At 55.4% G+C, this 22,727-nt stretch overlaps 1 protein-coding gene and 1 long non-coding RNA gene across 2 annotated transcripts; one reads left to right on the top strand and one right to left on the bottom strand.

The window, feature by feature from the left end:
* Positions 1-244: 244 nt before the first annotated feature.
* On the bottom strand, positions 245-21,723 carry IGLON5 (IgLON family member 5). The gene is made up of 8 exons (XM_078359554.1): positions 21,639-21,723; positions 10,403-10,481; positions 7,985-8,217; positions 6,104-6,223; positions 4,730-4,864; positions 4,416-4,536; positions 3,716-3,870; positions 245-1,881 (listed from the first exon to the last, which is right to left on the bottom strand). Exons 1-8 carry the CDS (start codon positions 21,715-21,717, stop codon positions 1,793-1,795), a joined length of 1,011 nt encoding a protein of 336 aa, XP_078215680.1. The 5' UTR covers positions 21,718-21,723; the 3' UTR covers positions 245-1,792.
* On the top strand, positions 6,218-21,644 carry LOC144580752 (uncharacterized). The gene is made up of 4 exons (XR_013530879.1): positions 6,218-7,256; positions 7,369-8,372; positions 10,210-10,341; positions 17,796-21,644. It is a non-coding gene; the product is annotated as an uncharacterized LOC144580752 (long non-coding RNA).
* Positions 21,724-22,727: the final 1,004 nt, after the last annotated feature.

The raw sequence follows: 22,727 nt of genomic DNA, 5'->3' as shown, positions 1-22,727 counted from the left end.
GGAATGCATTCACTTTCTCATTAGCCTTACTGGGTCATGTGCCCATCTCTAAGCCAATCACGGTGGGAAATGGGATATGCTGAGTGGCTTAGGCCAATCACAGGGCATCTCTGTAATGAGTCAATTCCAAGCCTACCGATGAGAAAGTAGGTGGTAGGAAGGATGCTGGAGAGGCACCAGTTGATGCTTCCCTTTGCCCTTCATTAACTCAAATCCTTAATGACACTGACACCTGCAGGCAGACTTTGGAAAAAGGCGTTTATTGGTGTGGTGGTCTCAACACTCCCCATGAATTGGAACACACGGCCCCCAGGGCCCCCCACCCCCTCCCTGGCATCCCTCCCCAGTCCCACCCCATCCCCTGGACCCTGGGAATGGAAGACAATGTGGGATGGGGCCCGTGCCCCTGTCTGAGGTACAGTCACTGCGCCTTGCCCTCTCCTCTTCTCCACCAGACTCTGGGTGGTGTGGTTTGGGGTGGGTGTTTATATAGAGGGTCTCCTGGGAGTCGAAGCTGTTGACATGGCATCTGTGTCTGGGCTCAGGATCTGTGTGATGTGTCTCTGTCCCCTACTTGGTATGGTGTGGTGTACCAGGGTGGTGTATTCCTACAATCAGAGCTGAGGCTGCAGCCTCTCAGCATCGCTTCCTGACAACAGATGCCAACCCAGGAGGAACTACAGCTAGTCACCAGCTACAGGACAGCTGGAGCCAGGGGGCTATTGGCTGGTCACAGTCGCTGGTGTGTGTGTGTGTGTGTGTGTGTGTGCGTGCGCGGTCAGGTAGCCTTTGGGAGGTACAGTTGGTGGAGAGGCCAGGGAGTGATAGATCAGCAAGCCCACACCTGTGGGCCGGCTGTAAAGGCCCCAAGGGCAGCTGGCTGGTGCCACAGGTGGGGAAGTCAAGGCCAAGGGGAGTGGTGGCAGGGGTAGGGCAAAGCACTGAAACAGACAGGTGACTCCTGCCACCAGTCTGACAGTTGGATGGAAGCACCGATTGGCCCAGGAGGGGGCCAGAAAATCCAGAGTGGGGAGGGACAGGGAAAGTGGGAAGATCTCAGGCTACTGAGCCAGCAACGGGGCCTCTGGCTACAGGAAGCTGGTGGTTGACAGCAGGGAAGCCCAGAGCCCAGATGGAGGTCCCCCACTTACTCACAAAGGCTGAATGACAGCTTGACAGGTGAATACGACACCTCTCCCCACTCCCAACCTGCTAGGAGATGCCCTTTCAACAGGGGGAGGGTAAGTGTGTGTGCATATGTTGGGGAAGCAGAGAGCCTGGTAAGCCTCTCTTCACAGCTTCCACTGCAGAGCCCCACGCCTACGTCCAGCCACAGGTGAGAGGCAGTAGGGTTGGGGACAGTGGACATGGGGTGTCGGGGTGGGAGGATGGCTGAGTCCCCTCCCCCAGCCCACCCACCCACACACACAAGAGACACAGACACCTACACACGCATGCAGGCTCACACTCACACAGTCACACCCACACGAGCCAGTTGACAGCCTGAGCTAAGAGAGAGGGGTATGGGGTGGCGGGAGTGGGTCACAATCGGAAATGTGAACGGGTGGCGAGAATGGCTGTAGAAAGATGCATAATTTTGCGTTATCCCTCACAGTGACGGGTTCTCTAAAGATCTTTCTTCCTCTGCCTCCTCCTCTTCCTCCTCTCCTCTTATTCCTCGGTGGCCGAGAGCTCTTCTGCCCCCACGAGACCCATGGCTCCCGCTCCCCCTTTTCTCTCACTCTTGGCCTGAGGCCCCCTGTGGGGGGAGGCGAGCTCCACTGGGTTGCGCCTACATTCTCCACCACAGCCAGCCCAGGGCGAAGAGGAGGGCCAGGGGCCCTGGGGGCCTCGGGGCTGAGTTCTCCAGGGATCCTGGGCCTGTGGGAAGAGAGGGGGTCATGGAGGGAGGCCTGAGAGTGGGGGACCCCTTGTGTGTTTCTCCAGGGGACCTGTCTTCTGAACCCACCTCTTTAGGGGCCTTTCTGGATCTCTCACTAGGTGTGCCTGCTTTTCTGACTCTTTATTTTATTGTTTTTTTGAGATGGATTCTTGCTCTGTTGCCAGGTTGGAGTGCAGTAGAGTGCGATCTTGGCTCACTGCAAGCTCTGCCTCCCCGGTTCAAGCGATTTCCCTGCCTCGGCCTCCTAAATAGCTGGGATTACAGGCGCATACCACCACATTTGGCTACGTTTTTGTATTTTAGTAGAGATGTGGTTTCACCCGTAGACCAGGATGGTCTCGATCTCCTGACCTCGTCATCCGCCTGCCTCAGCCTCCCAAAGTGCTGGGATTACAGATGTGAACCACTGAGCCTGGCTTTTATTATTTAAAAAAAAAAAATTTTTTTTTTTTTGAGACAGTCTCGCTCTGTCACCTAGGCTGGAGTGCGGTGGCGCAATCTCGGTTCACTGCAACCTCTGCCTCCTGGATTCAAGCAATCCTTCTGTCTCAGCCTCCTGAATAGCTAGGACTACAGGTGCCCACTACCACGCCTGACTAATTTTTGTGTTTTTTTAGTAAAGACGGGGTTTCACCATATTGGCCAGGTTGATCTCAAACTCCCACCCTCAAGTGATCAGCCTGCCTTGACCTCCCAAAGTGCTGGGATTACAGGTGTGAGCCACTGCACCCAGAATGTTTCTAGAAGATCCTCTCAGATCTTCACTTCTTTTCACTGTCTTAGCCTGGGACTCAGTGTCTGCCTTTCTATCTTGCAGAGTCTGTCTATCTGGCATTTCTGACAGTCATCTTATACTCAGCATGCCCCAAACTGCTGTCTCCCACACTTTCCTCCCCACACACTGGCTTCCAGCCTCCCTCCTAATCACTTCTCTGTATCAATACTTCAATGTACAGCCCCATCCACCCAGCTCCTCAAGCCAAAACCTCAGAACCACCTTTGACTCGACTTTCCTCTTCCATCAGCCCTGCACATCCAGTCCAATGACTGGTCCTAGGAGCACCACCTCCAAAAGTCTCTCAATACAGAGACTTGGTGCCACTCACTGCCATCCCTTACCTGATGACTACAGCAGCCTCCTCCCTCGTCTCCCTGCCTGCATTTGCCACCACTCCATTGCTCTATTTTATTGAGACAAGGCCTTGCTCTGTCCCCCAGGCTAGAGTGCAGTGGTGCAATCATAATACCTCACGGCAGCCTGGACCTCCCAGGCTCAAGCAATCCTCCCACCTCAGCCTCCTGAGGAGCTGGGACTATAGGCGTGCAATACCTAGTTAGGTTGATTTTTAATTTATTTTTGTAGAGATGGGGTCTCACTATGTTGCCAAGGCAGGTTTCAAAGTCCTGGGCTCAAGTGATCCTCCCTTCTTGGACTCTCAAAGTGCTAGGATTACAGGCGTGAGTCACCACGTCCAGCCTCCAAAACTATTTTTTGTTTATATATGTGTTTGCTGATTTATCTGCATGTCCACTTGTTTGTTTATTGCTTTTCTACTCCTACTAACCATAAGCTCTGCGAATGCACAAGCCTTGTTTCTTTTGTGCACGGCTGTGTCCCCCACGCCCAGCCCTTAGCTGGCGCTCAAGGACTACTGATTGCGTGGGTCGGTTCCTTACTGGCAGTGCTTTTCAGTCTCAGAGTCGGCCTCCTAAGCTCAGGGTCCGCCTGAGGGGCGGTCCCGGCGTCTCCACCTCCCTAGCCCCGACCCGCCCACCTGCCCGGCCCCGCCCCCGACCCGCCCCCAGACGCACGCAACAGCCGCATGGAGGCGCTGGATGCTCCCAACCGGTTGGCGGCTCGACACGTGTAGTTGCCGTAATGCCGGGCGCTCACGTTGGCGAAAAGAAGCATCGAGCGGGTGCGCTCCGTCTGCACCTTCAGGCCCTCGGCCGTGCCGCTGCTCAGCCTGTCGGGGATCTGGATCAGGGGCCGGGCCGCAGCGCTCAGCCAGGCCCGCCCCCTGCCTCTCAGGCTCCTCTGTTTTTCGGTTTTCCGGAGACCCAGCATTCTGTCCCCTACCCCAGTGACCTCTTGCCTCGGGTTCTAGCGCCTCATGGACCCCCGGTCACTCCCACCACTGCCTCTCTGCAGGCACCCTGGCCTCTCAGGGACCCTGGACTCTCTCAGGGTGCACCCCCAGCCACTAGGGACTCCCGAACTCTGCTTCTCCCCTAAACCTTGCCTGACAGATCCTCAGCATTGACCCCCGACCCCTGACCAGCTCTCTGAAAAGTCCGGGGAGATGAGGCTCCAGCATTCATCACCTTGGGACCCAAGCTTGTCTCCCTAGGGCTGTACAGATCCCATCACCTAGAAGCGGGACGCACCAATTCCCGGAACCCAGAGCTCTGCTGCCTTCCCCCGCCCCCCCTCCATCCCCCTGCCCCACAACCCAAGGGACTAAGGACCTCCCCCTGCCTCTCCCACGGCCCCCCTCAGTGCCATCCTCACAGTCTGTCGTCCTTGTACCACTGGAAATCCGCAGGGGGTACCGCCATGGCTTCGCAGCGCAGGAGGGCGGCCCGGCCCAGAGCTGTGCGGGCGCTGGTCACGTCCGTGATGGTCGGAGGATCTGGCGAGGGGCGAGGACAGCGAATTCTCTTAGCCGCGTGGGGACAGAAGGAGTCCCGCCCCCAGCCCCGCCTCCCTCAGGCCGGGAAATCTTGCCCCGGGCTTCCTTCTCCCTCAGACTCCTCCTCCCCGGGGACTCGGGGCTCCGCCACCCTTTCGTGCCCAGTGCGCGGGATGGGGGGGGCTGAGCTCACAGTTGACTGTGACCAGCACGCGGCGGCTGTCGGGCGCTGAGTTAACCCCGTTGTGAGTCACACACTCATACTCGCCGGCCTGGCCCCGCTGGATGTCAGAGATCTCCAGGATCTCTCCCTCCGAGGTGAAGCCGTCTGTGGAGGGAAGGAGGAGGAGGGGGCAGGGCCGGACACAAACACTTAACACGGGACAACACGGGCACAACACGGACACACATCAGCGGGGCGGGCACGGCAAGGCCTGGAGTGCCCGGGTCAATGGGGTTGGGGTGAGGGAGGGGCTTACGGGGCCGGGGGTTCCGGATCTCTCCAGGTCGGGTAGGGGAAGGAATGAGGGTCTGGGATTCAGTATCTGGAACCCAGTGGGGTGGGTCAGAGTATCTGAGGGTTCAGGAGATCCCTTCAGGAATCTGACTCAGATCATGGGGCTCCATGGGGAGGACCCCAATGGGGGGGGTGATCCCAGGGTCTTAGGTCTCAGAAGGATCTAGTAAATACAGATCCCATGGAGCAGGGTCCTCATTATGGGATCCGGTTCATGGGGTCTAGGGAATCAGGATCTGGTGATTGGGATCACCAATCCAAATATAACAGAGCAGCAGTCTCAGAAGACCCTCTGGGACTTAGAGCACCCAGAGATCCCAGATCTCAAGACCAGGATCATGGGCCTCAAATGACCCAGTGGGGCAGGATCCAGGGATTCAGGGATTGGAATCTATTGATTGGCACCATGGGTCTTCGAAGACCCCGAGAATGAGGATCCAGGGGTTTGGGATCTGCTGGTGGAGATCCACATAAAAGGGCTGGTGGGTGATGTCTAGGACCTGGACTGACATGTACAGGCACCCTGGTGCTATCTGTGGGTAGCCTTGAGCACTGGTTCTTGGGGCTTGTTGAGCGGGAGGGAGCTTTGGATTCAGCAGGTCTTGGCTGGAGCCTGGGAAGTGCATTCCTGGCAAGTTCTCAAATCTGGGGTCCATACCATGAGGCCCACTGGGCTAGAGTATCCAGCAGAAGAGAGGCAGAGATGTATGCAGGACTGCTAGTGCAGCCTGGCTTAGGGCATCTAGGGGCAGGGGACTTTAGCCTGAGTGGGGAGACATGGGGGACACTGAGGTTGGGGAAGTGGAGCAGGCTGGGGTTTGGCAAGTGATGCAGAAGCAGTGGCTCAGGCCTGGGATGGCAGGTGGCAGGCCAGTGGTGAAGCCTCTTAAGTCTGGGGTCTGTGGATGAGATAGCTGGAAGCAGGGTGTAAGGGGAAGCCAAGGGGCCAGGGATAAGCGGGCTTGGGAAGCTAGCTAGGGATATGGGGAATGGAGGGGCCCAGACTGCTCAGTAGAGGACGGGGCTTTTGGCCTGGGATGGGGTCCTCACCTCGGAGTTGCCTCCAGGTGACTGTGGGCTCCGGCCGCCCCACAGCCAGGCAAAGCAGGTTCACATTGCCCCCCTCATTCACCGTCACAGGTGACGAGATGTTCACAATGCGGGCAGGGACTGCAAGCAGGGAGAGGCTGAACATAGATGCCTAGGAATCCAGGCCCCCAGCCCTTTCTCCTTTAGCCCCAGGAGTCCAGGCTCCCAGCCCCTCCTCCCTCAGACCCAGGAATCCAGGACCCCAGCCTCTCCTCCCTCAGACCCAGGAGTCCAGGACCCCAGCTCCTCCTCCCTCAGACCAAGGAGTCCAGGCCCCTAGCTCCTCCTCCCTCAGACCCAGGAGTCCAGGCCCCTAGCTCCTCCTCCCTCAGACCCAGGAGTCCAGGCCCCTAGCTCCTCCTCCCTCAGACCCAGGAGTCCAGGCCCCTAGCTCCTCCTCCTTCAGACCCCGGAGTCCAGACCCCGAGCCCCTCCCCACTCAGACCCAGGAGTTCAAGACCTTAGCCCCTCTTCCCTGAGGCCCAGGAGTCCAGACTTGGAGCTCCTTCTCCCTCAGACCCAGGAGTCCAGACCCCCAGTCACTCCTCCCTCAGACCCAGGAGTCTCTGCTATTTTCTCTGAAACCTCTGTCTGGGGCTGGCTTCTTCTTGTCTAATTGCCGATCTTGTCTCTATTCTCTCTCCACCTTCATCCTAACTTGGTTTCTCCATCTCGGAGTCTGAATTCCTTTCTCTATCTCTATTTGTATTTATTATTATTTTAAATTAATTTATTTAACAAGTACCCACACGGAACTTTCTGTGTGACAGATTCTATTCTAAGTGCTTTGCCAAAATCCAATGATTGGATGCTCACTACCAGCCTCTCGGGTGGATGTTACTGTATTTCATCAATTCTGAGACATGTCTGTGCTTCCCCCTGCCCCGCCATTTGAACGCTTCTCCAAGCAGGATGGCCCTTCGAGATAAGATGCCAGGGTGTCATTAGTAGGGCTTTTTCTCTTTTCTTTTCTACCAGGGCATAAAATAAAAATGACTCTTCTAATTGACTACGTCTGGGATTTGACATACAACAGCACCATCCGCATTTTGCAAAGGAGGAGTCCAGGGCCTCTCCTGCTCAGGGTCCCTGGGCTGGTGGACAGTGTGCTGAGGTTGGAACCCAGGCAGTCTGGCTCCAGAGTTGGAGCCTGCCAGGATCCCCCTGGGTTCTCCCTGTCTCCAGGTCCTGTCTCTCCAGGTGCTCCCTGTCCTCCACCATTTCAGATGCCTCAGGAGCCGGGTCCTGACTGCTCTCCACACCTCTCCCTCTGCCTCCTGCCTTGCTGTGGAACTTTCCAGCCCCATCTCTCCTGCTCTGGATCCTGCACTCCCAGCCTCGTGGGACTTCCCTTCACATCCTTGACTCATTTTCTCACCTGGCCCCTGCACACACTGTTGCTTTTCTGGTCTTAGCCCGGGTCAGCTCAGATGTCACATCTGGGAAGCCCCCTCCCCCACTCCTGCCACCAGCTTTTCCTTGGAAAATCAGCTCCCAGGGTGCAGGGACAGCCTGCCTTGCTCTGTAGCCCTGGTGCCTAGATCAATGCTTGCACAGAGTAGGCAGTCCAGGAATGGGGCAGAACTCATGAACGTGTTCTTCCCCCAAGCACCCCGTCATCCCTGTAGCTCTCCTGCCCTAGAAGCGATCAAGCAGATGTGTCGCTGTCTGTGTGACCAGCCTCCTTCTGCTGTGCTGAAATCCCCAGGGGCAAGGCTGCATCTGTCTTCCTCGCCAGGTACCCCCGAGGTTGGAGAACACTTGGTGAGTATCTGTCATCACGCCTTGTCTCCCCCACGCTCTCCACCCCTCCACCCAGCTGAGCCCCGGCCAAGGGCTCACCATGGACGATGAGGTAGACCTGAGTGGTGTACGGCTGGTGGCGGGTCTGGAAGGAGCAGGTGTAGAGGCCCTCGTCGCCGAGTCCCACCTCGGTGATGAGGATGGAGAACTCCTCGGGGGTGTTGATGAGCAGCCGCACCCGAGGGTCGCTGGTCCAGCGGTCGTTGCCGGCGTACAGGATGTTGGAGCGGTTCAGCCAGGCCACACGGGTCACATGCTCATCAATGAAGCAGCTGCGGGGAGCATGAGTGTGGGACAGTTCTTCTCCACTCACCCAGCCTGAGCCTTCCCCAGCCGAAGGAGTGGGAGGGAGAAGGAGGCTACCACATCTCCAGGTCCCACCACAGCCCTGTGGGATGGATGCTGCTGTGCCCACCACACAGCCAGGGTAAGCTGAGCCTCAGGGAGGAAACTGTGAGCCCAAGTGCAGAATGGAAGGATAGCTTGTGGTTATTGAATGATCATGTGTGTCAAAGACACAGAAAGGGGACAACAGATGATCTGGGAGAGAGAAATAAAGAGGCAGAAAGAAGGAGACAGAGACCTAGAGAGAGGGGTCAGAGAGCCACGGAGAGAGGGACAGAGACCCAGAGAGGGGGGGGGGACAGAGACCCAGAGAGAGGGGGACAGAGACCCAGAAAGAGAGGGAGACAGAGACCCAGAGACAGAGAGGGATAGAGCTCCAGAGAGAGGACAGAGACCCACAGAGAGAGGGATAGAGACCCAGAGACAAAGGGGGACGGAGACAGAGAGAGAGAGAGAGAGAGAGAGAGAGAGAGACCCAAAGAGAAAGCTACAGAGACCCAGAGAAAAAGGACACACACACACACACACACACACACACACACACACACACACACACAGATAGAAAGAGACAGAGACCCAGAGAGAGGGGGACAGAGACCCAGAAAGAGAGGGAGACAGAGACCCAGAGACAGAGAGGGATAGAGCCCCAGAGAGAGGACAGAGACCCACAGAGAGAGGGACAGAGACCCAGAGACAAAGGGGGACAAAGACCGAGAGAGAGAGAGAGAGAGAGAGAGAGACCCAGAGAGAAAGCTACAGAGACCCAGAGAAAGGGGGACAGAGACCCAGAGAGAGAGGACAGAGACACGCACACATACACACACACACACACACACAGAGACAGAGACCCAGATAGAAAGAGACAGAGACCCAGAGAGAGAAAAACAGACACCCAGAGAAAGGGGGACAGAGACCCAGAGAAAAGGACAGAGCCCCAGAGAGAGGGGAACAGAGGCCCACAGAGAGAGGGACAGAGACCCAGAGAGAAAGATAGAGACCCAGAGAGATGGGGGGACAGAGACCCAGAGAGAGAGAGGAGGACAGACCCAGAGAGAGGGGGACAGAGACCCAGAGAGGGGAGACAGAGACCCAGAGAAAGGGACAGAGCCCCAGAGAGAGGGGAACAGAGGCCCACAGAGAGGGACGGAGACACACACAGAGAGGGACAGAGACCCAGAGAGAAAGATAGAGACCCAGAGAGACGGGGTGAGAGAGACTCAGAGAGAGAGAGAGGAGGACAGAGACACAGGGACAGAGACCCAGAGAGAGAGGGGGACAGAGGCCCAGAGAGAGAGGGGGACAGAGGCCCAGAGAGAGAGAGGGGAATAGAGACCCAGAGAGAGAGGAGGATAGAGACCTGTGGGGGGGACAGAGACCCAGAGAGAGAGGGACAGAGGCCCGGTGGGGGACAGACCCAGAGAGAGAGGGGGACAGGGACCCAGAGAGAGAGGGGGACAGAGGCCCAGAGAGAGAGGGGAATAGAGACCCAGAGAGAGAGGAGGATAGAGACCTGTGGAGGGGACAGAGACCCAGAGAGAGAGGGACAGAGGCCCGGTGGGGGACAGACCCAGAGAGAGAGGGGGACAGGGACCCAGAGAGAGGATGACAGAGAACCAGAGAGTTGGGGCCAGAGACCCAGAGAGAGAGAGGGCAGAAACACACACACACACAGACTGAGACCCAGAGAGAGAGACAGAGACTCAGAGACAAAGGGTAACGGAGACCCAGAGAGAGAGAGAGAGACAGAGACCCAGAGAGGGGGAGCAGGAGCAGGGTGAGGAGAGGTGGAGACCTGGGAAGCGGTGCCCTGGCTGCCATGTTTGAAGAGTCATCCTGCTCTCTAAGCATGATGTGTGTGTAAATTCTTGAATCCTCATACTAACTCAGTGGTAGTTAACATCTCTCTGTCCCTTTGACAGATGGGGACACTGAAGCCGAGGGGGAGCCAGCTCAGAGTGTGTCGCTCCTGAGGGGAATGTGGAGCCCAAGTCTTCCCATCCCAGGCTGTCCCTGTAACCAGGATCCCCACCCAGGAAGGTGAAGCTTTGAAGGTAAAGGGTCAGGACCGTGTGGCTACAGGAGATCTGAGTCCCCACCCACCGAGGGAGGTACCTGAGGGTTGCGTTGTCGCCTTCACACACCGTGTAGTTGTCGGCAGGAGAGTTGAACTCCAGGCTCTGGGAGAGCAGCCCTGTGGAAGGTGGGGTGGCTCAGCCGTGGCAGCTCAGGCAGAGCCTGGGCATGGTGGCACCTATACACGTGCACACGCACATCCTTGCAGGCACAGACACTGCCTACACCCACTGCCACATCCATGCACTGGCGTCTCCAGAGATACACACGCAGCAGACACTATCAGATACAGATACAGGCAGAGAGAGAGAGACACACACACACAACGAGAGAGACAGAGACCCAGAGAGAGACAGAGGGGGGCAGAGACCCAGAGAGAGAGGGGGCAGAGACCCAGAGACACAGACACACACACAATGAGAGAGACAGAGACCCAGAGAGAGACAGAGGGGGACACAGACCCAGAGAGAGAGGGGGGCAGAGACCCAGAGACAGAGGGGGACACAGACCCAGAGAGAGAGGGGGGCAGAGACCCAGAGACAGAGGGGGACACAGACTCAGAGAGAGAGGGGGGCACAGACCCAGAGAGAGTGACAGAGACCCAGAGACAGAGGGGGATACAGACTCAGAGAGAGAGGGGGGCAGAGACCCAGAGACACAGACACACACACAACGAGAGAGACAGAGACCCAGAGAGAGCGACAGAGACCCAGAGACAGAGGGGGACACAGACTCAGAGACAGAGGGGGGCAGAGACCCAGAGAAAAGGGGACAGAGACCCAGAGACACAGACACACAAAAAGAGAGACAGAGACCCAGAGAGAACGACAGAGACCCAGAGACAGAGGGGGACACAGACTCAGAGACAGAGGGGGGCAGAGACCCAGAGAAAAGGGGACAGAGACCCAGAGACACAGACACACACACAACGAGAGAGACAGAGACCCAGAGACAGCGACAGAGACCCAGAGACAGAGGGGGACACAGACTCAGAGAGAGAGGAGGGCAGAGACCCAGAGAGAAAGAGACAGAGACCCTGAGAGAGGGGGACAGAGACCCAGAGAGAAAGAGACAGAGACCCTGAGAGAGGGGGACAAAGACCCAGAGAGAGTATCTTCCCATGAGCCCACATGACTTAGATGGATAGGCTCCCATGGACACACAAACCTACATGTCTCCAGAGATGTAGAGACAATCACAGCACACAAACACAGATGCATGTGTACACAGACACATATACACAGAGACACATATGCAAACATATACATGCAGACACATGTACACAGACACGTACACATAAGACATACACACAGACACATAGACACACACAGATACCTCTGTAAATAGAACACATAAATTCACAGATACAGAGTACAGCGACACACTTACCAATATGAGCAGATTAACAATTACATAGATACGGCTGGGTGAGGTGGCTCACACCTGTAATCCTGGCATTTTGGGAGGCCAAGGCGGGTGGATCACCTGAGATCAGGAGTTCGAGACCAACCTGGCCAACATGGTGACACCCTGTCTCTTCTAAAAATACAAACAATTAGCCAGGCTTGGTGGCAGGCGCCTGTAATCCCAACTACTCAAGAGGCTGAGGTAGGAGAATCACTCCAACCAGGGAGGTGGAGGTTGCATTGAGCCAAGACCATGCCATGGCACTCCAGCCTGGGCAAGAAGAGTGAAACTCATCTTAAAAAAACCCCAAAGACATAGGTATATATACATATGCAGAGATATGCACACATGGTCCACATGCACAGACACATGTACACAGGTAAATCAACACACAGATACTTGCATACCCAGGATATATATGCACAGATACATGTATACACACATACATACACACAAATACACATACATGGGCACATGAATATTCTCAGGTACAGTGTGCAGACATACATGTACCTATGCACAGATGAGAGCATAGTGTATATGCATACACACAGAAATACACATATATACATGAATACACACAAGTATATACACATGGGCCCGCAAGTACACAGACGCACGTGTACATCAACTCAGAAATGCACTGAAAGACATACACATACAACCAGATGCATGTAGACACTCAACACATGTACACAGACATGCAGACACACAGATATGAACATGTTCACACAGAGATGCACATGTGTACATCCTCAGGCACACATCCTTATACACACACAAGAGCCTTGTACATCCTCAGACACATCCTTACACACAAGAACCTTGTACATACACACACATCCTTACACACACATGAGCCTTGTATATACTCAGACACACATCCTTACACACACACAAGAGCCTTGTACATCCTCAGACACACATCCTTATACACACACAAGAACCTTGTACATACTCACACACACATCCTTACACACACAAGAGCCTTGTACATACTCAGACATACATCCTTGCACACACAAGAACCTTGCACATACTCAGACACACATCCTTACACACACACAAGCCTTGTACATACTCACACATCCTCACACACACAAGAGCCTTGTACATCCTCAGACACACATCCTCACACACACACAAGAGCCTTGTACATACTCAGACACATCCTTACACACAAGAGCCTTGTACATACTCAGACATACATCCTTGCACACACAAGAACCTTGCACATACTCAGACACACATCCTTATACACACACAAGAGCCTTGTACATCCTCAGACACACATCCTTACACACAAGAACCTTGTACATACTCAGACACACATCCTTACACACAAGAACCTTGTACATACACACACATCCTTACACACACACGAGCCTTGTATATACTCAGACACACATCCTTACACACACACAAGAGCCTTGTACATCCTCAGACACACATCCTTACACACAAGAACCTTGTACATACTCACACACACATCCTTACACACACAAGAGCCTTGTACATACTCAGACATACATCCTTACACACACACAAAAGCCTTGTACATACTCAGACACACATCCTTACACACACAAGAACCTTCACAGACACACACATCTACGCAGGTACAGGCACACTGTGCCCAAGCTCGCCAGGGCACGCTTGCAGGTGTGCGCCCACGCCCGCTTGCGCACTTCAGCAGGCAGGCAGGCCCCATCACCCCCACGCAGTCATCTCTCTGTAGACCATGGCCAGCGGGCTGGACCAGGGCCAGGGAGTGGGGGGTGGGCATGCGGAGGCGGTGGAGCCGGCACCAGGCGGAGAGGGAGGAAGGCTGGCTGGATGACCTTGGACTCCTGGAGCAGGAGGGGCCTATGCGGGGCTGCCCTGCCCCCAGCCAGGGCAAGAAGCTAATTAATCTAATGAATTAATGGCCCATGCTACCCCAATGACTCCCGGGGGCCTTCTCCATCAGCAGCCCTACAGGATGGGGCCAGGACGGAGCCAGGTGCAGTGGGTTGGCTAGGTTCTGGGGCTTGGGGCTGGGCCTTGCAGCCCCTCACCCTGGGCTCCCTCATGCCAGAGTCACTGCTGGGATTTGAAGAGGATAGAGGGAGGGGGCTCACCCTCCCCGAGATAAACACAGTGGGCACTGCTACATACAGCCCTGGGAACAACAGGAGACAGCTCAGGGGTGGATGATGGATGCACGCACACACACACACACACACACACACACACACACACACACCAGCTTGGACAAGGCAGCAACCTCTCCAGGCCTAGAAACAGTCCCCACACTTGCTGTGCCCTTACCCAGACAGAGAGGTACACACACAGTCATACAGACACAAACAGCTCCAGCTACACCCATACACAGTCACATGTATACAAACACAGGAGACAGTCCCACCCTCTCAGTCACACGCATGGCTATGGCCCTGCTCAGAGGGACAGGTGTGAACACATAGTGACGCTGACACGCCCAGCTTCGCACAGACACCCAGCAGCAGGTCAGCTGGAAAGGAGGCTCTACCCCAGGAGCGCTCATATTGTCACATTCAGCCCAATGTCACAGTCAGACAAAAGGGTCAGTTCCAGGCCAAGTAACTGCTGCACCCTGAGTCACCCCACCATATACAATATTTCCCACATGCCTCTACCAACATCAACAGCCCCATGCATGCTGCAAAGTCCACACACAATTACATTCCTATACCACACACAAATACACACACACACACACACGCTTACTAACATAACTGGTTACAGAGACACCACTGGCCCGGGCACCACAATTTCCCCAACTTTCCACCTTGCAAGGCCCTGGGTCAGACGCACACAAAGCTACAACCCGTGTAACAAGACAGTGACACTGTCACATCCCCTCAAGCACAAAGGGGCCACGCTGGGCCGAGAATCAGGTCATGTTGTCACCTGTGATCAGATCACACACGGCTGGACGCACACACACACATGCAGATGGAGGGAATTGGAAAGTCACCAACAGAAACCTGGACCGAAAGGCAGTCATGGGTAGTGCTGCCAAAGAGTCACACGTACGCACCAAGATCCCTTCCCAGGCTGGTGAAGACAGACACACACACACCCTGCCCCATCCCCCAGACACACACAGGATTTGCCATGCTCCTGCTGAGACACCACCTGGGCCAAGGTTCCTAAACCTCAGTGCTGCTGGTGTTTGGGGCCAGACTGTCCTGTGCAGCCTAGGATGTCGGCAGCATCTCGTCTCTGGTCTGAATCCACTTGATGCCAATTGCTCCCCCTAGCCCACCAAAAATCCCTCCAGACATTGCCAGATGCCCCATGGGGCAAAATCACACACCACTTTCCATCCTACAGGAACCAAGAAAGGGAAAAGAGGGAGCTGTCCAAGGTGCCTCCCCTAAGGTTCTGGGGGTCCAGGACTCCTGAACTCAGGCACTGCCTCCATGAATTGAGCCTACATACCATTCCAGGCTTCTTGGGGCTTTATTTGTATTTTTATTTTGAGGCAGAGTCTCGCTCTGTTGCCTGGGCTGGCATGCATTGGCATGATCATGGCTCACTGCAGCCTCAACCTTCTGGGCACAAGCAATCCTCCCACCTCAACCTCGAAAGTAGCTGGGACTACAGGCACACACCACTACACCTGGCTATTTTTTTTTTTTAAGAGATGAGGTCTTGCTATGTTGCCCAGGCTGGTCTAGAACTCCTGGGCTCAAGCCATTCTCCCACCTCTGCCTCCCAAAATGTTGGGATTCCAGGCATGAGTCACAGTGCCTGGCCAGGGCTTTATTATCTGGTCACTTGGGTGGGGAGTGGACTCTGCAGGGAAGGCAGGACTCCGGGCGCCTCAGGACTTTACTGTCTGGTCTCTGGGGATGGTCCATTGCACTCTGGTGACCACCTGTGTTTGCCTTCCCTATCAGACTAGAAGTTTCTTGGGGGTAAAGCCTGGTGTGTCCCCAGCATCTCCCAGCGCAGGCCCTGGCCCACCAGAGACCTTGGGAAATATTTGTTGAATAAATGAATATAGATGGACGCCTGCAACACTCTTCAACTCTTGAACTCCTACTCATTCTTCAAGACCCCAGTGCAAATGTCCCTTGCCCCAGGAGGACGTTTCTGACTGTTCAAGGCAGAGTCCCCACTCTTTCTTCTGGGCATTGTTTGACTTAGCTGAGATAGTGATGAGGAGTTTTTTGTTTTTTTTTGAGACAGAGTTTTGCTCTTGTTATCCAGGCTGGAGTGCAATGGCGCGATCTCGGCTCACGGCAACCTCCGCCTCCTGGGTTCAGGCAATTCTCCTGCCTCAGCCTCCTGAGTAGCTGGGATTATAGGCACATGCCACCATGCCCAGCTAATTTTTTGTATTTTCAGTAGAGATGGGGTTTCACCATGTTAACCAGGATGGTCTCAATCTCTTGGCCTCGTGATCCCCCTGCCTCGGCCTCCCAAAGTGCTGGGATTACAGGCATGAGCCACCGCACCCGGCTGAGGAGTTTTATAAGAGCCTGAATCCTGGCTGTGTCCCCCACAGGGTCGAGCCAACCTCAGAACTGGGAAGTGTTTGTGGAAGGGGCATGGATGGTCCCCAGAGACCAGATAATAAATCTGAGGAGCTTGGGCTGGAAGATCAAATGTCTGTCCCACCACTTCCTAGCTGAATGACCCCCACTCCTGGCCAGTGTGAGCTTCAGTTTCTCCACTGTACAAGGTGAAAAATAGGAGTTCTTCCCTGCAAGGGTTTTTGTGAGGGATTCCATGAGAATATGCAAGCCAAGTGTTTAGCTCAGCTGTTGGCATGCGTAAAGAACCCAATAAATGCTAGCGGTTCCTAACAGCACCTTCTTTTTTAGGAACCATCTATTGCTATCCCTGGCTTGGCTTAGGTCTCCCTAAATGCTCTGCTCAGGGGAGCTGGGTGGCTGGGGGAGGGCAGGGCTGTGTCTGGGCTGTCAATTGCTCTGAGTCAGTGACTCCCAGACAGACACCCTGGTAAGCATCTACTGATAAAGCCAACCCTACTTAACCAGGGGGCCCAGGGGACACAGTGTGGCAGCCAGGCAGCTGGGTTCAAGTCCCAGCTCTGCCACTGAGCACACAACTTACTTTGCCTCTCTGGGACTCAGTTTCCCCACATGTAACGGAAATGATAATCGCCCCTTTCTCATCGGCTTGTGGGGAGGATTACAAGACGTAATCCAGGTAAAGGTTCTAGTACAGTGCCTGACAGTTAGGTGCTGCAAACAGCCATCTGTGACTTGGCGGTTGGGATGATTATGTGGCAGGTACCAGCCTGTGGCAAGGGAGGTATCTGGAGATGATCAGAGGACTCACTTGGTCCCTGCCCTCGTGGGGTTTACACTTCAGACTCCCAGGCCTCATACCTGTTTGATAAACCTTGGAATGAAAGTGGTAGGCAGGTGACTTTTCCTAAGAGAGAAAGAGATCCCTAACAAGTTGAGTGACCTTGGGTTGGGGGTAAGAATCTCTTACTTGCCTGCCAAGGAACTTAGGCAAAGCTGGTTGGCAGGGGTCAGGAGGGTGACACTCTGATTCCAAAGTCCCAGAAGACACAGGTGGGAAACCTGGGATGCAGGGAGTGGAGGGAGGGGTGGGTGCTTGAGACTGGGGCAGGAAGGAGGGGGTGTGGCTCTGGCTGGAAAGGCTGTGAGAAGGGGCTGGACCTGGCATGTCTGGCACCCAGGAGTCCCCAGGAGGCTTCTTCTCCCTCCTTTGCTGACCTCAGAAGTCTGAGGGCATTGGCGCCAGTGACACCCGGGGAGTCCAGACCCGGCACCAAGAATCCTGGAACTAGACGCACCTTTCCTTTTTTTTTTTTTTTTGAGATGAGGTACCACTCTGTCACCCACGCTGGAGTGCAGTGGCACCATCTCTGCTCACTGCAGCCTCCCCCTCCCAGGCTCAAGCGATTCTCCTGCCTCAGCCTCCTGAGCAGCTGGGACTATAGGTTCGTGCCACCACACCCAGCTAATTTTTGTATTTTTTCTTTTTTTTTTGGTAGAGATGAGTTTCCCCATGTTGCCCAGGCTAGTCTTGAACTCCCAAGCTCAAGTGATTCGCCCTCCTCGGCCTCCTGAAGTGCTAGGGTCACAGGTGTGAGCCACCATGCCCAGCCTGGAACCTCCTTTCTGCTGGTCCCACCTCAAGGTATTTGCCTCTGCTGTTGACTTTGAAAGGTTGACTTCCCCTCTTCCCTTAGGTCTTAACTCCATTCTCCTCTGTGCAGAGACGGTTTCCTCAGCCACCTGAGCTCAAAAGCCAAGTCACTTCCATCTTCTTGACATTACTCATCACTCACTGAAATTACCTTTTATTGGTTTGTTTTTGGTCTTTGATCTCTCTTCGTCCCCCCGTCCTGCTATGATCTGAGCTCTATGAGGGGAGTGACTTTGCCTGGTTCTCTCGCTACCATGTGTACATATCCAGTGCCTAGAATAGTGACCCTGGTCCCCATGAGCATTTGCTGTAGGAACCAACCAAGCACAGCCCACAAGTCAGACGAACCCAGAGCTCAGAGGTACTGGGGAGAGCTAGCTGGTCAGGGACAGTGCAGGGACTCCAATCAGGGGCTCCTGGCCCCTCCTGGCCACCATCATCACTCTGCCAACTGCCCCGGAAGCAAAGGAACCACCCACCTCATTTGCTGCCGCAGAGACTGCCACTTGATTTTGTTGAATTGTTTTAAAACACCACAATGTAGCTACTTTTGTAAAAAAAAAAAAATGTGTAGAAGAGAGGGGGTGCGTGTGTGTTGGCATAAAAAATTTAGAAAAAAATTAAAGATAGATGAATATTTATGGATGCAAGGGAGATATGGTTAAGTGGGAAAAGGCCGATTGCAGAGAAACCGGCTTATTTGGCTTCTATTTTGAGAAAAAAAAAATCAACAAACCAACCAATCCATCAGTTATGTTGACCTTTGTGTGTTGTGTCTGAGTCTGCAGAAGTACGAGAAGGCTATGGAAGGATACACTCCAGCCACAGACTAGTTATCTCAAGACAGTGGTTGTGAGAGAGGGTGGGTGGTAGGGCAGGAGCACAGTGGGGTTCGCCCTTATCAGAGGGGGACTCTTTTGCAATGCATTCCTCTTGCAACTTGGACAAGATCATGAATAAAAGAAGAGAGGAGATGCTGGTTTCTTCTCTTAGATCTTGCCATGAGCTTTTTTTTCTCCAGACAGCTCAAACTGTCCTTGGATGGGTGGGGGTGTCTTTCTGGCATCTCATTCTGTCTCAACTCAATCCCACCCGATCCCCTCTCACCCCCAGTTCTCCAATGGGGAACCTAAGACTAGAGGTGGGGAGAGACTTGACCAAAGTTACAGGCCACCTCCTGGCTCTGCCACAGCTTCCTGCCCCATAATGATTTGTGGTGACTTTAAGAGTGAATGTGGGGGCTGGATGTGGTGGCTCCTGCCTGTAATCCCAGCACTTTGGGAGGCTGAAGTGGGCAGATTACCTGAGATCAGGAGTTTGAAACTACCCTGGCCAACATGGTGAAACCCTGTATCTACCAAAAATACAAAAGTTTGCCCAGCTTGGTGGTAGGCACCTGTAGTCCCAGCTACTTGGGAGGCTGAGGCAGGAGAACCACTTGAACCCAGGAGGTGGAGGTTGCAGTGAGCCAAGATTATGCCACTACACTCCAGCCTGGGCAACAAGAGTGAAACTCCATCTAAAAAAAAACGTGAATGTGGTGAATATGAAAAATGGGAAGTTAAAAGGAGAGAGAGAAGGGGAGGGAGACAGAGAAGAAACAGGAAAGTGGGGGAAAGTCCACAAAGGGTAAAAGGAGTGGGCAATGAAAAGGAGGAGGAAGGAGAAGGCAAGAGACAAGGACAAGGAGAGAAAGGAAGAAGAGGTGGCTGGTGCAGTGGCTTGTGCCTGTAATCCCAGCACTTTGGGAGGCCCAGGTGGGAGGATCGCTAGAAGCCAGGAGTTTGAGACTAGTCTGGGCAATATAAGTGAGACCCCCATATCTATAAAAAATTTTTAAAAATTAGCCAGGTGTGGTGGCATGCACCTGTGGTCCCAACTACTCCAGAGGCTGAGGTGGCAGGGTCCCTTGAGGACAGGAGGTTGAGGCTGCAGTGAGCTGTGTGAATGATTCCACCACTGCACTCCAGCCTAGGTGAGAAAGTGAGACCCTGTCTCAAAAAGAAAGGAAGAAAGAAAGAAGGAGAGAGAGGGGGAGGGAGGGAGAGAGAGAGAAAGAAAGAGAGAGAGGGAGAGAGAAAGACAAGAGAAAGAGACAGAAAAAAAGGAAGGAAGGAGAACAGGAAATAAATGAGAAGGAAATGAAATGAGAGAAGTGAATGAGGATTAAGGAACAAGTGAGGGATCGAGCAAGACTGAAGCGGGGTGCCAGTGGGCAACAGTCTGAAAAGCAGAGAGAGACAGATGTGGAACTGTGTTGTCAGCAGCAGGGAGGGAGAGACAATTACCCAGAGACAGAGGCAGGTGGAAAGTTCCCAGTGGATAACAGATGTGAAAGGATGGGTGCTTCCAGAAATGGCAGAGACACAGAGACCTAAAGAGATGCATGACAGAGACAGAGACAGGTGGTCAGAAAGTCAGAAGGCGATTCAGACTGGTCAGGTAGGGGGAGGGCCAGCGAGGGACTGAGGCTCTGGCCCACCAGGTCCCTGCGTCCTGCGTGGATGGGGCTCTGTCGTGTTTGCCTAACTGGTGTCTGCAGGTGCTGCTTTGGGTGGGACGTTGCGACCAGGTTTCTGTGCAGGAGGCTCGGTCTGTGTGGGCGGCGTCCCTGAGACTCTTGTCGCGGCTCTTGGTTGTCCCCAGGACTCTGTTCAAGGGAGGGCCTGGGGGAATCCTCCAGAAAGTCTGAATTAACCCAGCTCCCTGCCCGCTGAGCACCCACCCTCCGGCCTCCTGCCTCTTTGCACTCTCCTCCCTTTTCTTAGGGGGGATCTAAGAATCTCCTTTACCACCCCCTGCCTGCCAGGCCCTACTGGGGAGACTCCAGGTCCAGCTACCTAACCTCAGTGCAGAAACCTGCCCCAGGCCCTCTCCCCAGCTGAGAGGACCCGGGTTAACCCTCTGACCCTGCCTTAACCCTTCCCTTTCCTGTCCCTCATCCGCCCATGCCCATCGCTCTTCCTCTGTCCAGCCCCAGGAACCCAGACATTCAATCAGAGCTTCAGAATCTAAGACCCCAGCCCAGCACCCCAACGTAACTGCAGCCCCCCAAGTATCAACACTTTCTCTCAACCTAGATGACCCTGCTGGGGGATTTCAGCCCCTTCCCCTCTTTTTCTGACCCTGAGACATAGGTCTGTGGACACTCTTTTACCCTCCTCTTATTGACCCTGGGAAGACATCCATGCCCCGACCTCTGTCCCGAGATGTCTACCCCAGCCCCCGGCAAGGACCTCTTCAGGGACCCTCTCCACGTACAGATGAAGAGCCCTGACAGGGCATCATCCCCTGCCCCCCACCCCAACTCAGTTTAGAGATCCGGCCCGGGGACCCCGACTCCAGTGTCTGTCCCCTCCTCATCAGGAGCCGCAGACTCCCGCCCCCAGGCCGGGCTAGGTGTCTTCAACCCTCTTGCCCGCCCGGGGAAGCAGACCTCTGCCCCTGGGCCCGGCTTCGGCCCCGGGACGCCGACCCCTGCCCCAGGGCGCGGACCCCCACGTCCGTCCGAGGTCCCCCTGCCCAGCCAGGGGATGCAGACCCCGCCCCCGGGCCCAGACCTCGGCGTCCCGGGGCCTCCCCTCCCCGGCCCAGGGATGCAGCCCTCGACCCCCACCCCTGATCCCCCAGTCCCCCACCCAAGACCCTGGCGTCCCGGTCGAGCCCCCCGCCCCCGGCGCTGCGGTACCTCGGCTGATGACGGCCAAGCCGGCCAGGGCGGCGGCGGCGAGAAGCCGGAGCCGGGCCCCGGGCGCAGGGGGGGGCATCGCGGCAGAGGCGGCGCGCAGGGGGAGGGGAAAGGGGGGGCCGGTCTGGGGCGCGCGAGGCCTGGGGGGAGAGGGGGGAGGGGGAGGGGGACCCCGCCTGCGGCTGCACCGGCCCGGGGGGCGGCGGGGGCGGGGGGAGGGGGCTGGGGGGGCGCGACGAGGCGGCCGGAGCTGCTGCAGACCCGGGGAGGGGGGCGGCGCTGACGGGCAGGGAGACTGGCCAATCAGGAGAGGCGGGGGGCCGGGGAGGCGGGGTCGAGGGGGGGTTGCTTGTTGGAGGGAGAGGCCTTTGTTACTGCGGCCCGGCCCCTACCCCCTCCCGCCCCAGGCGTCCCCACGTCTTTCCACCAGGTCCGCAGAACCCGGAGTCTGAGATACTTCCTAAAACCCAGCTCCCTCCTCCAGGTCCCAATCTTCCCTCAGACCTAGGAGACTAGCCCCATCCCCTCCACCCTCAGACCCAGGAGACCAGGTCCCAGCCCCTTCTCTCTCAGACCCTGGAGTCCGGGACCCCAGCCCCTCTTCCCTCAGACCCAGGAATCCAGGCCCCCAGCCTCCTCCTCCCTCTGACCCAGGAGTCCAGGCCCCCAGCCTCCTCCTCCCTCAGACCGGGGAGTCCAGGCCCCCAGCCTCCTCCTCATTCAGACCCAGGAGTCCAGGCCCCCAGCCCCTCCTCCCTCTGACCCAGGGCCTCCCTCAGGCCCCTCTTCCTGTGGGACACAGTTCAGCTCTTCCGTCTATTTTCATAGATAACGAACACTGATTTTTGGAGTGAAATTTGCTTTTTGTCTCCACCCCAATCCTCATCCCCAGTATAATAGGGCAATGAGAAGAGACTGGGGGACTTATCTTGGGGGAGCAGGTGGGGAGGAAACCATAATCCAGGGTTTAGGTGCAAAACATCCTGGCTCCCTGTTCTTTCACTGACTTGGCTGTGTGACCTTGGACAAGCCACTTCTCTTCCCAGAACCTCAGCATCTTCCCCTGCAAGATGGAAAAATCCTCATTGC

The sequence above is a fragment of the Callithrix jacchus genome, chromosome 22, assembly GCF_049354715.1.
Source record: "Callithrix jacchus isolate 240 chromosome 22, calJac240_pri, whole genome shotgun sequence".
NCBI classification, from domain to species: Eukaryota; Metazoa; Chordata; class Mammalia; order Primates; family Cebidae; genus Callithrix; species Callithrix jacchus.
Note: the sequence above shows the minus strand (reverse complement) of the source record. Positions and strands in the feature narration are given on the sequence as shown.

Bases quoted from the DNA above. Each gene is read 5' to 3' on its own strand.
- IGLON5 (XM_078359554.1), bottom strand. From the start codon at position 21,717: ATGCCCCCCCCTGCGCCCGGGGCCCGGCTCCGGCTTCTCGCCGCCGCC. The intron at 3,871-4,415 runs GTGAGGATGGCA...GATCCCCGACAG, and splicing joins TGGTACAAGGACGACAGACT to GCTGAGCAGCGGCACGGCCG. The intron at 1,882-3,715 runs GTGCGTCTGGGG...CTCTTCCCACAG, and splicing joins CGCCTCCATGCGGCTGTTGC to GCCCAGGATCCCTGGAGAAC.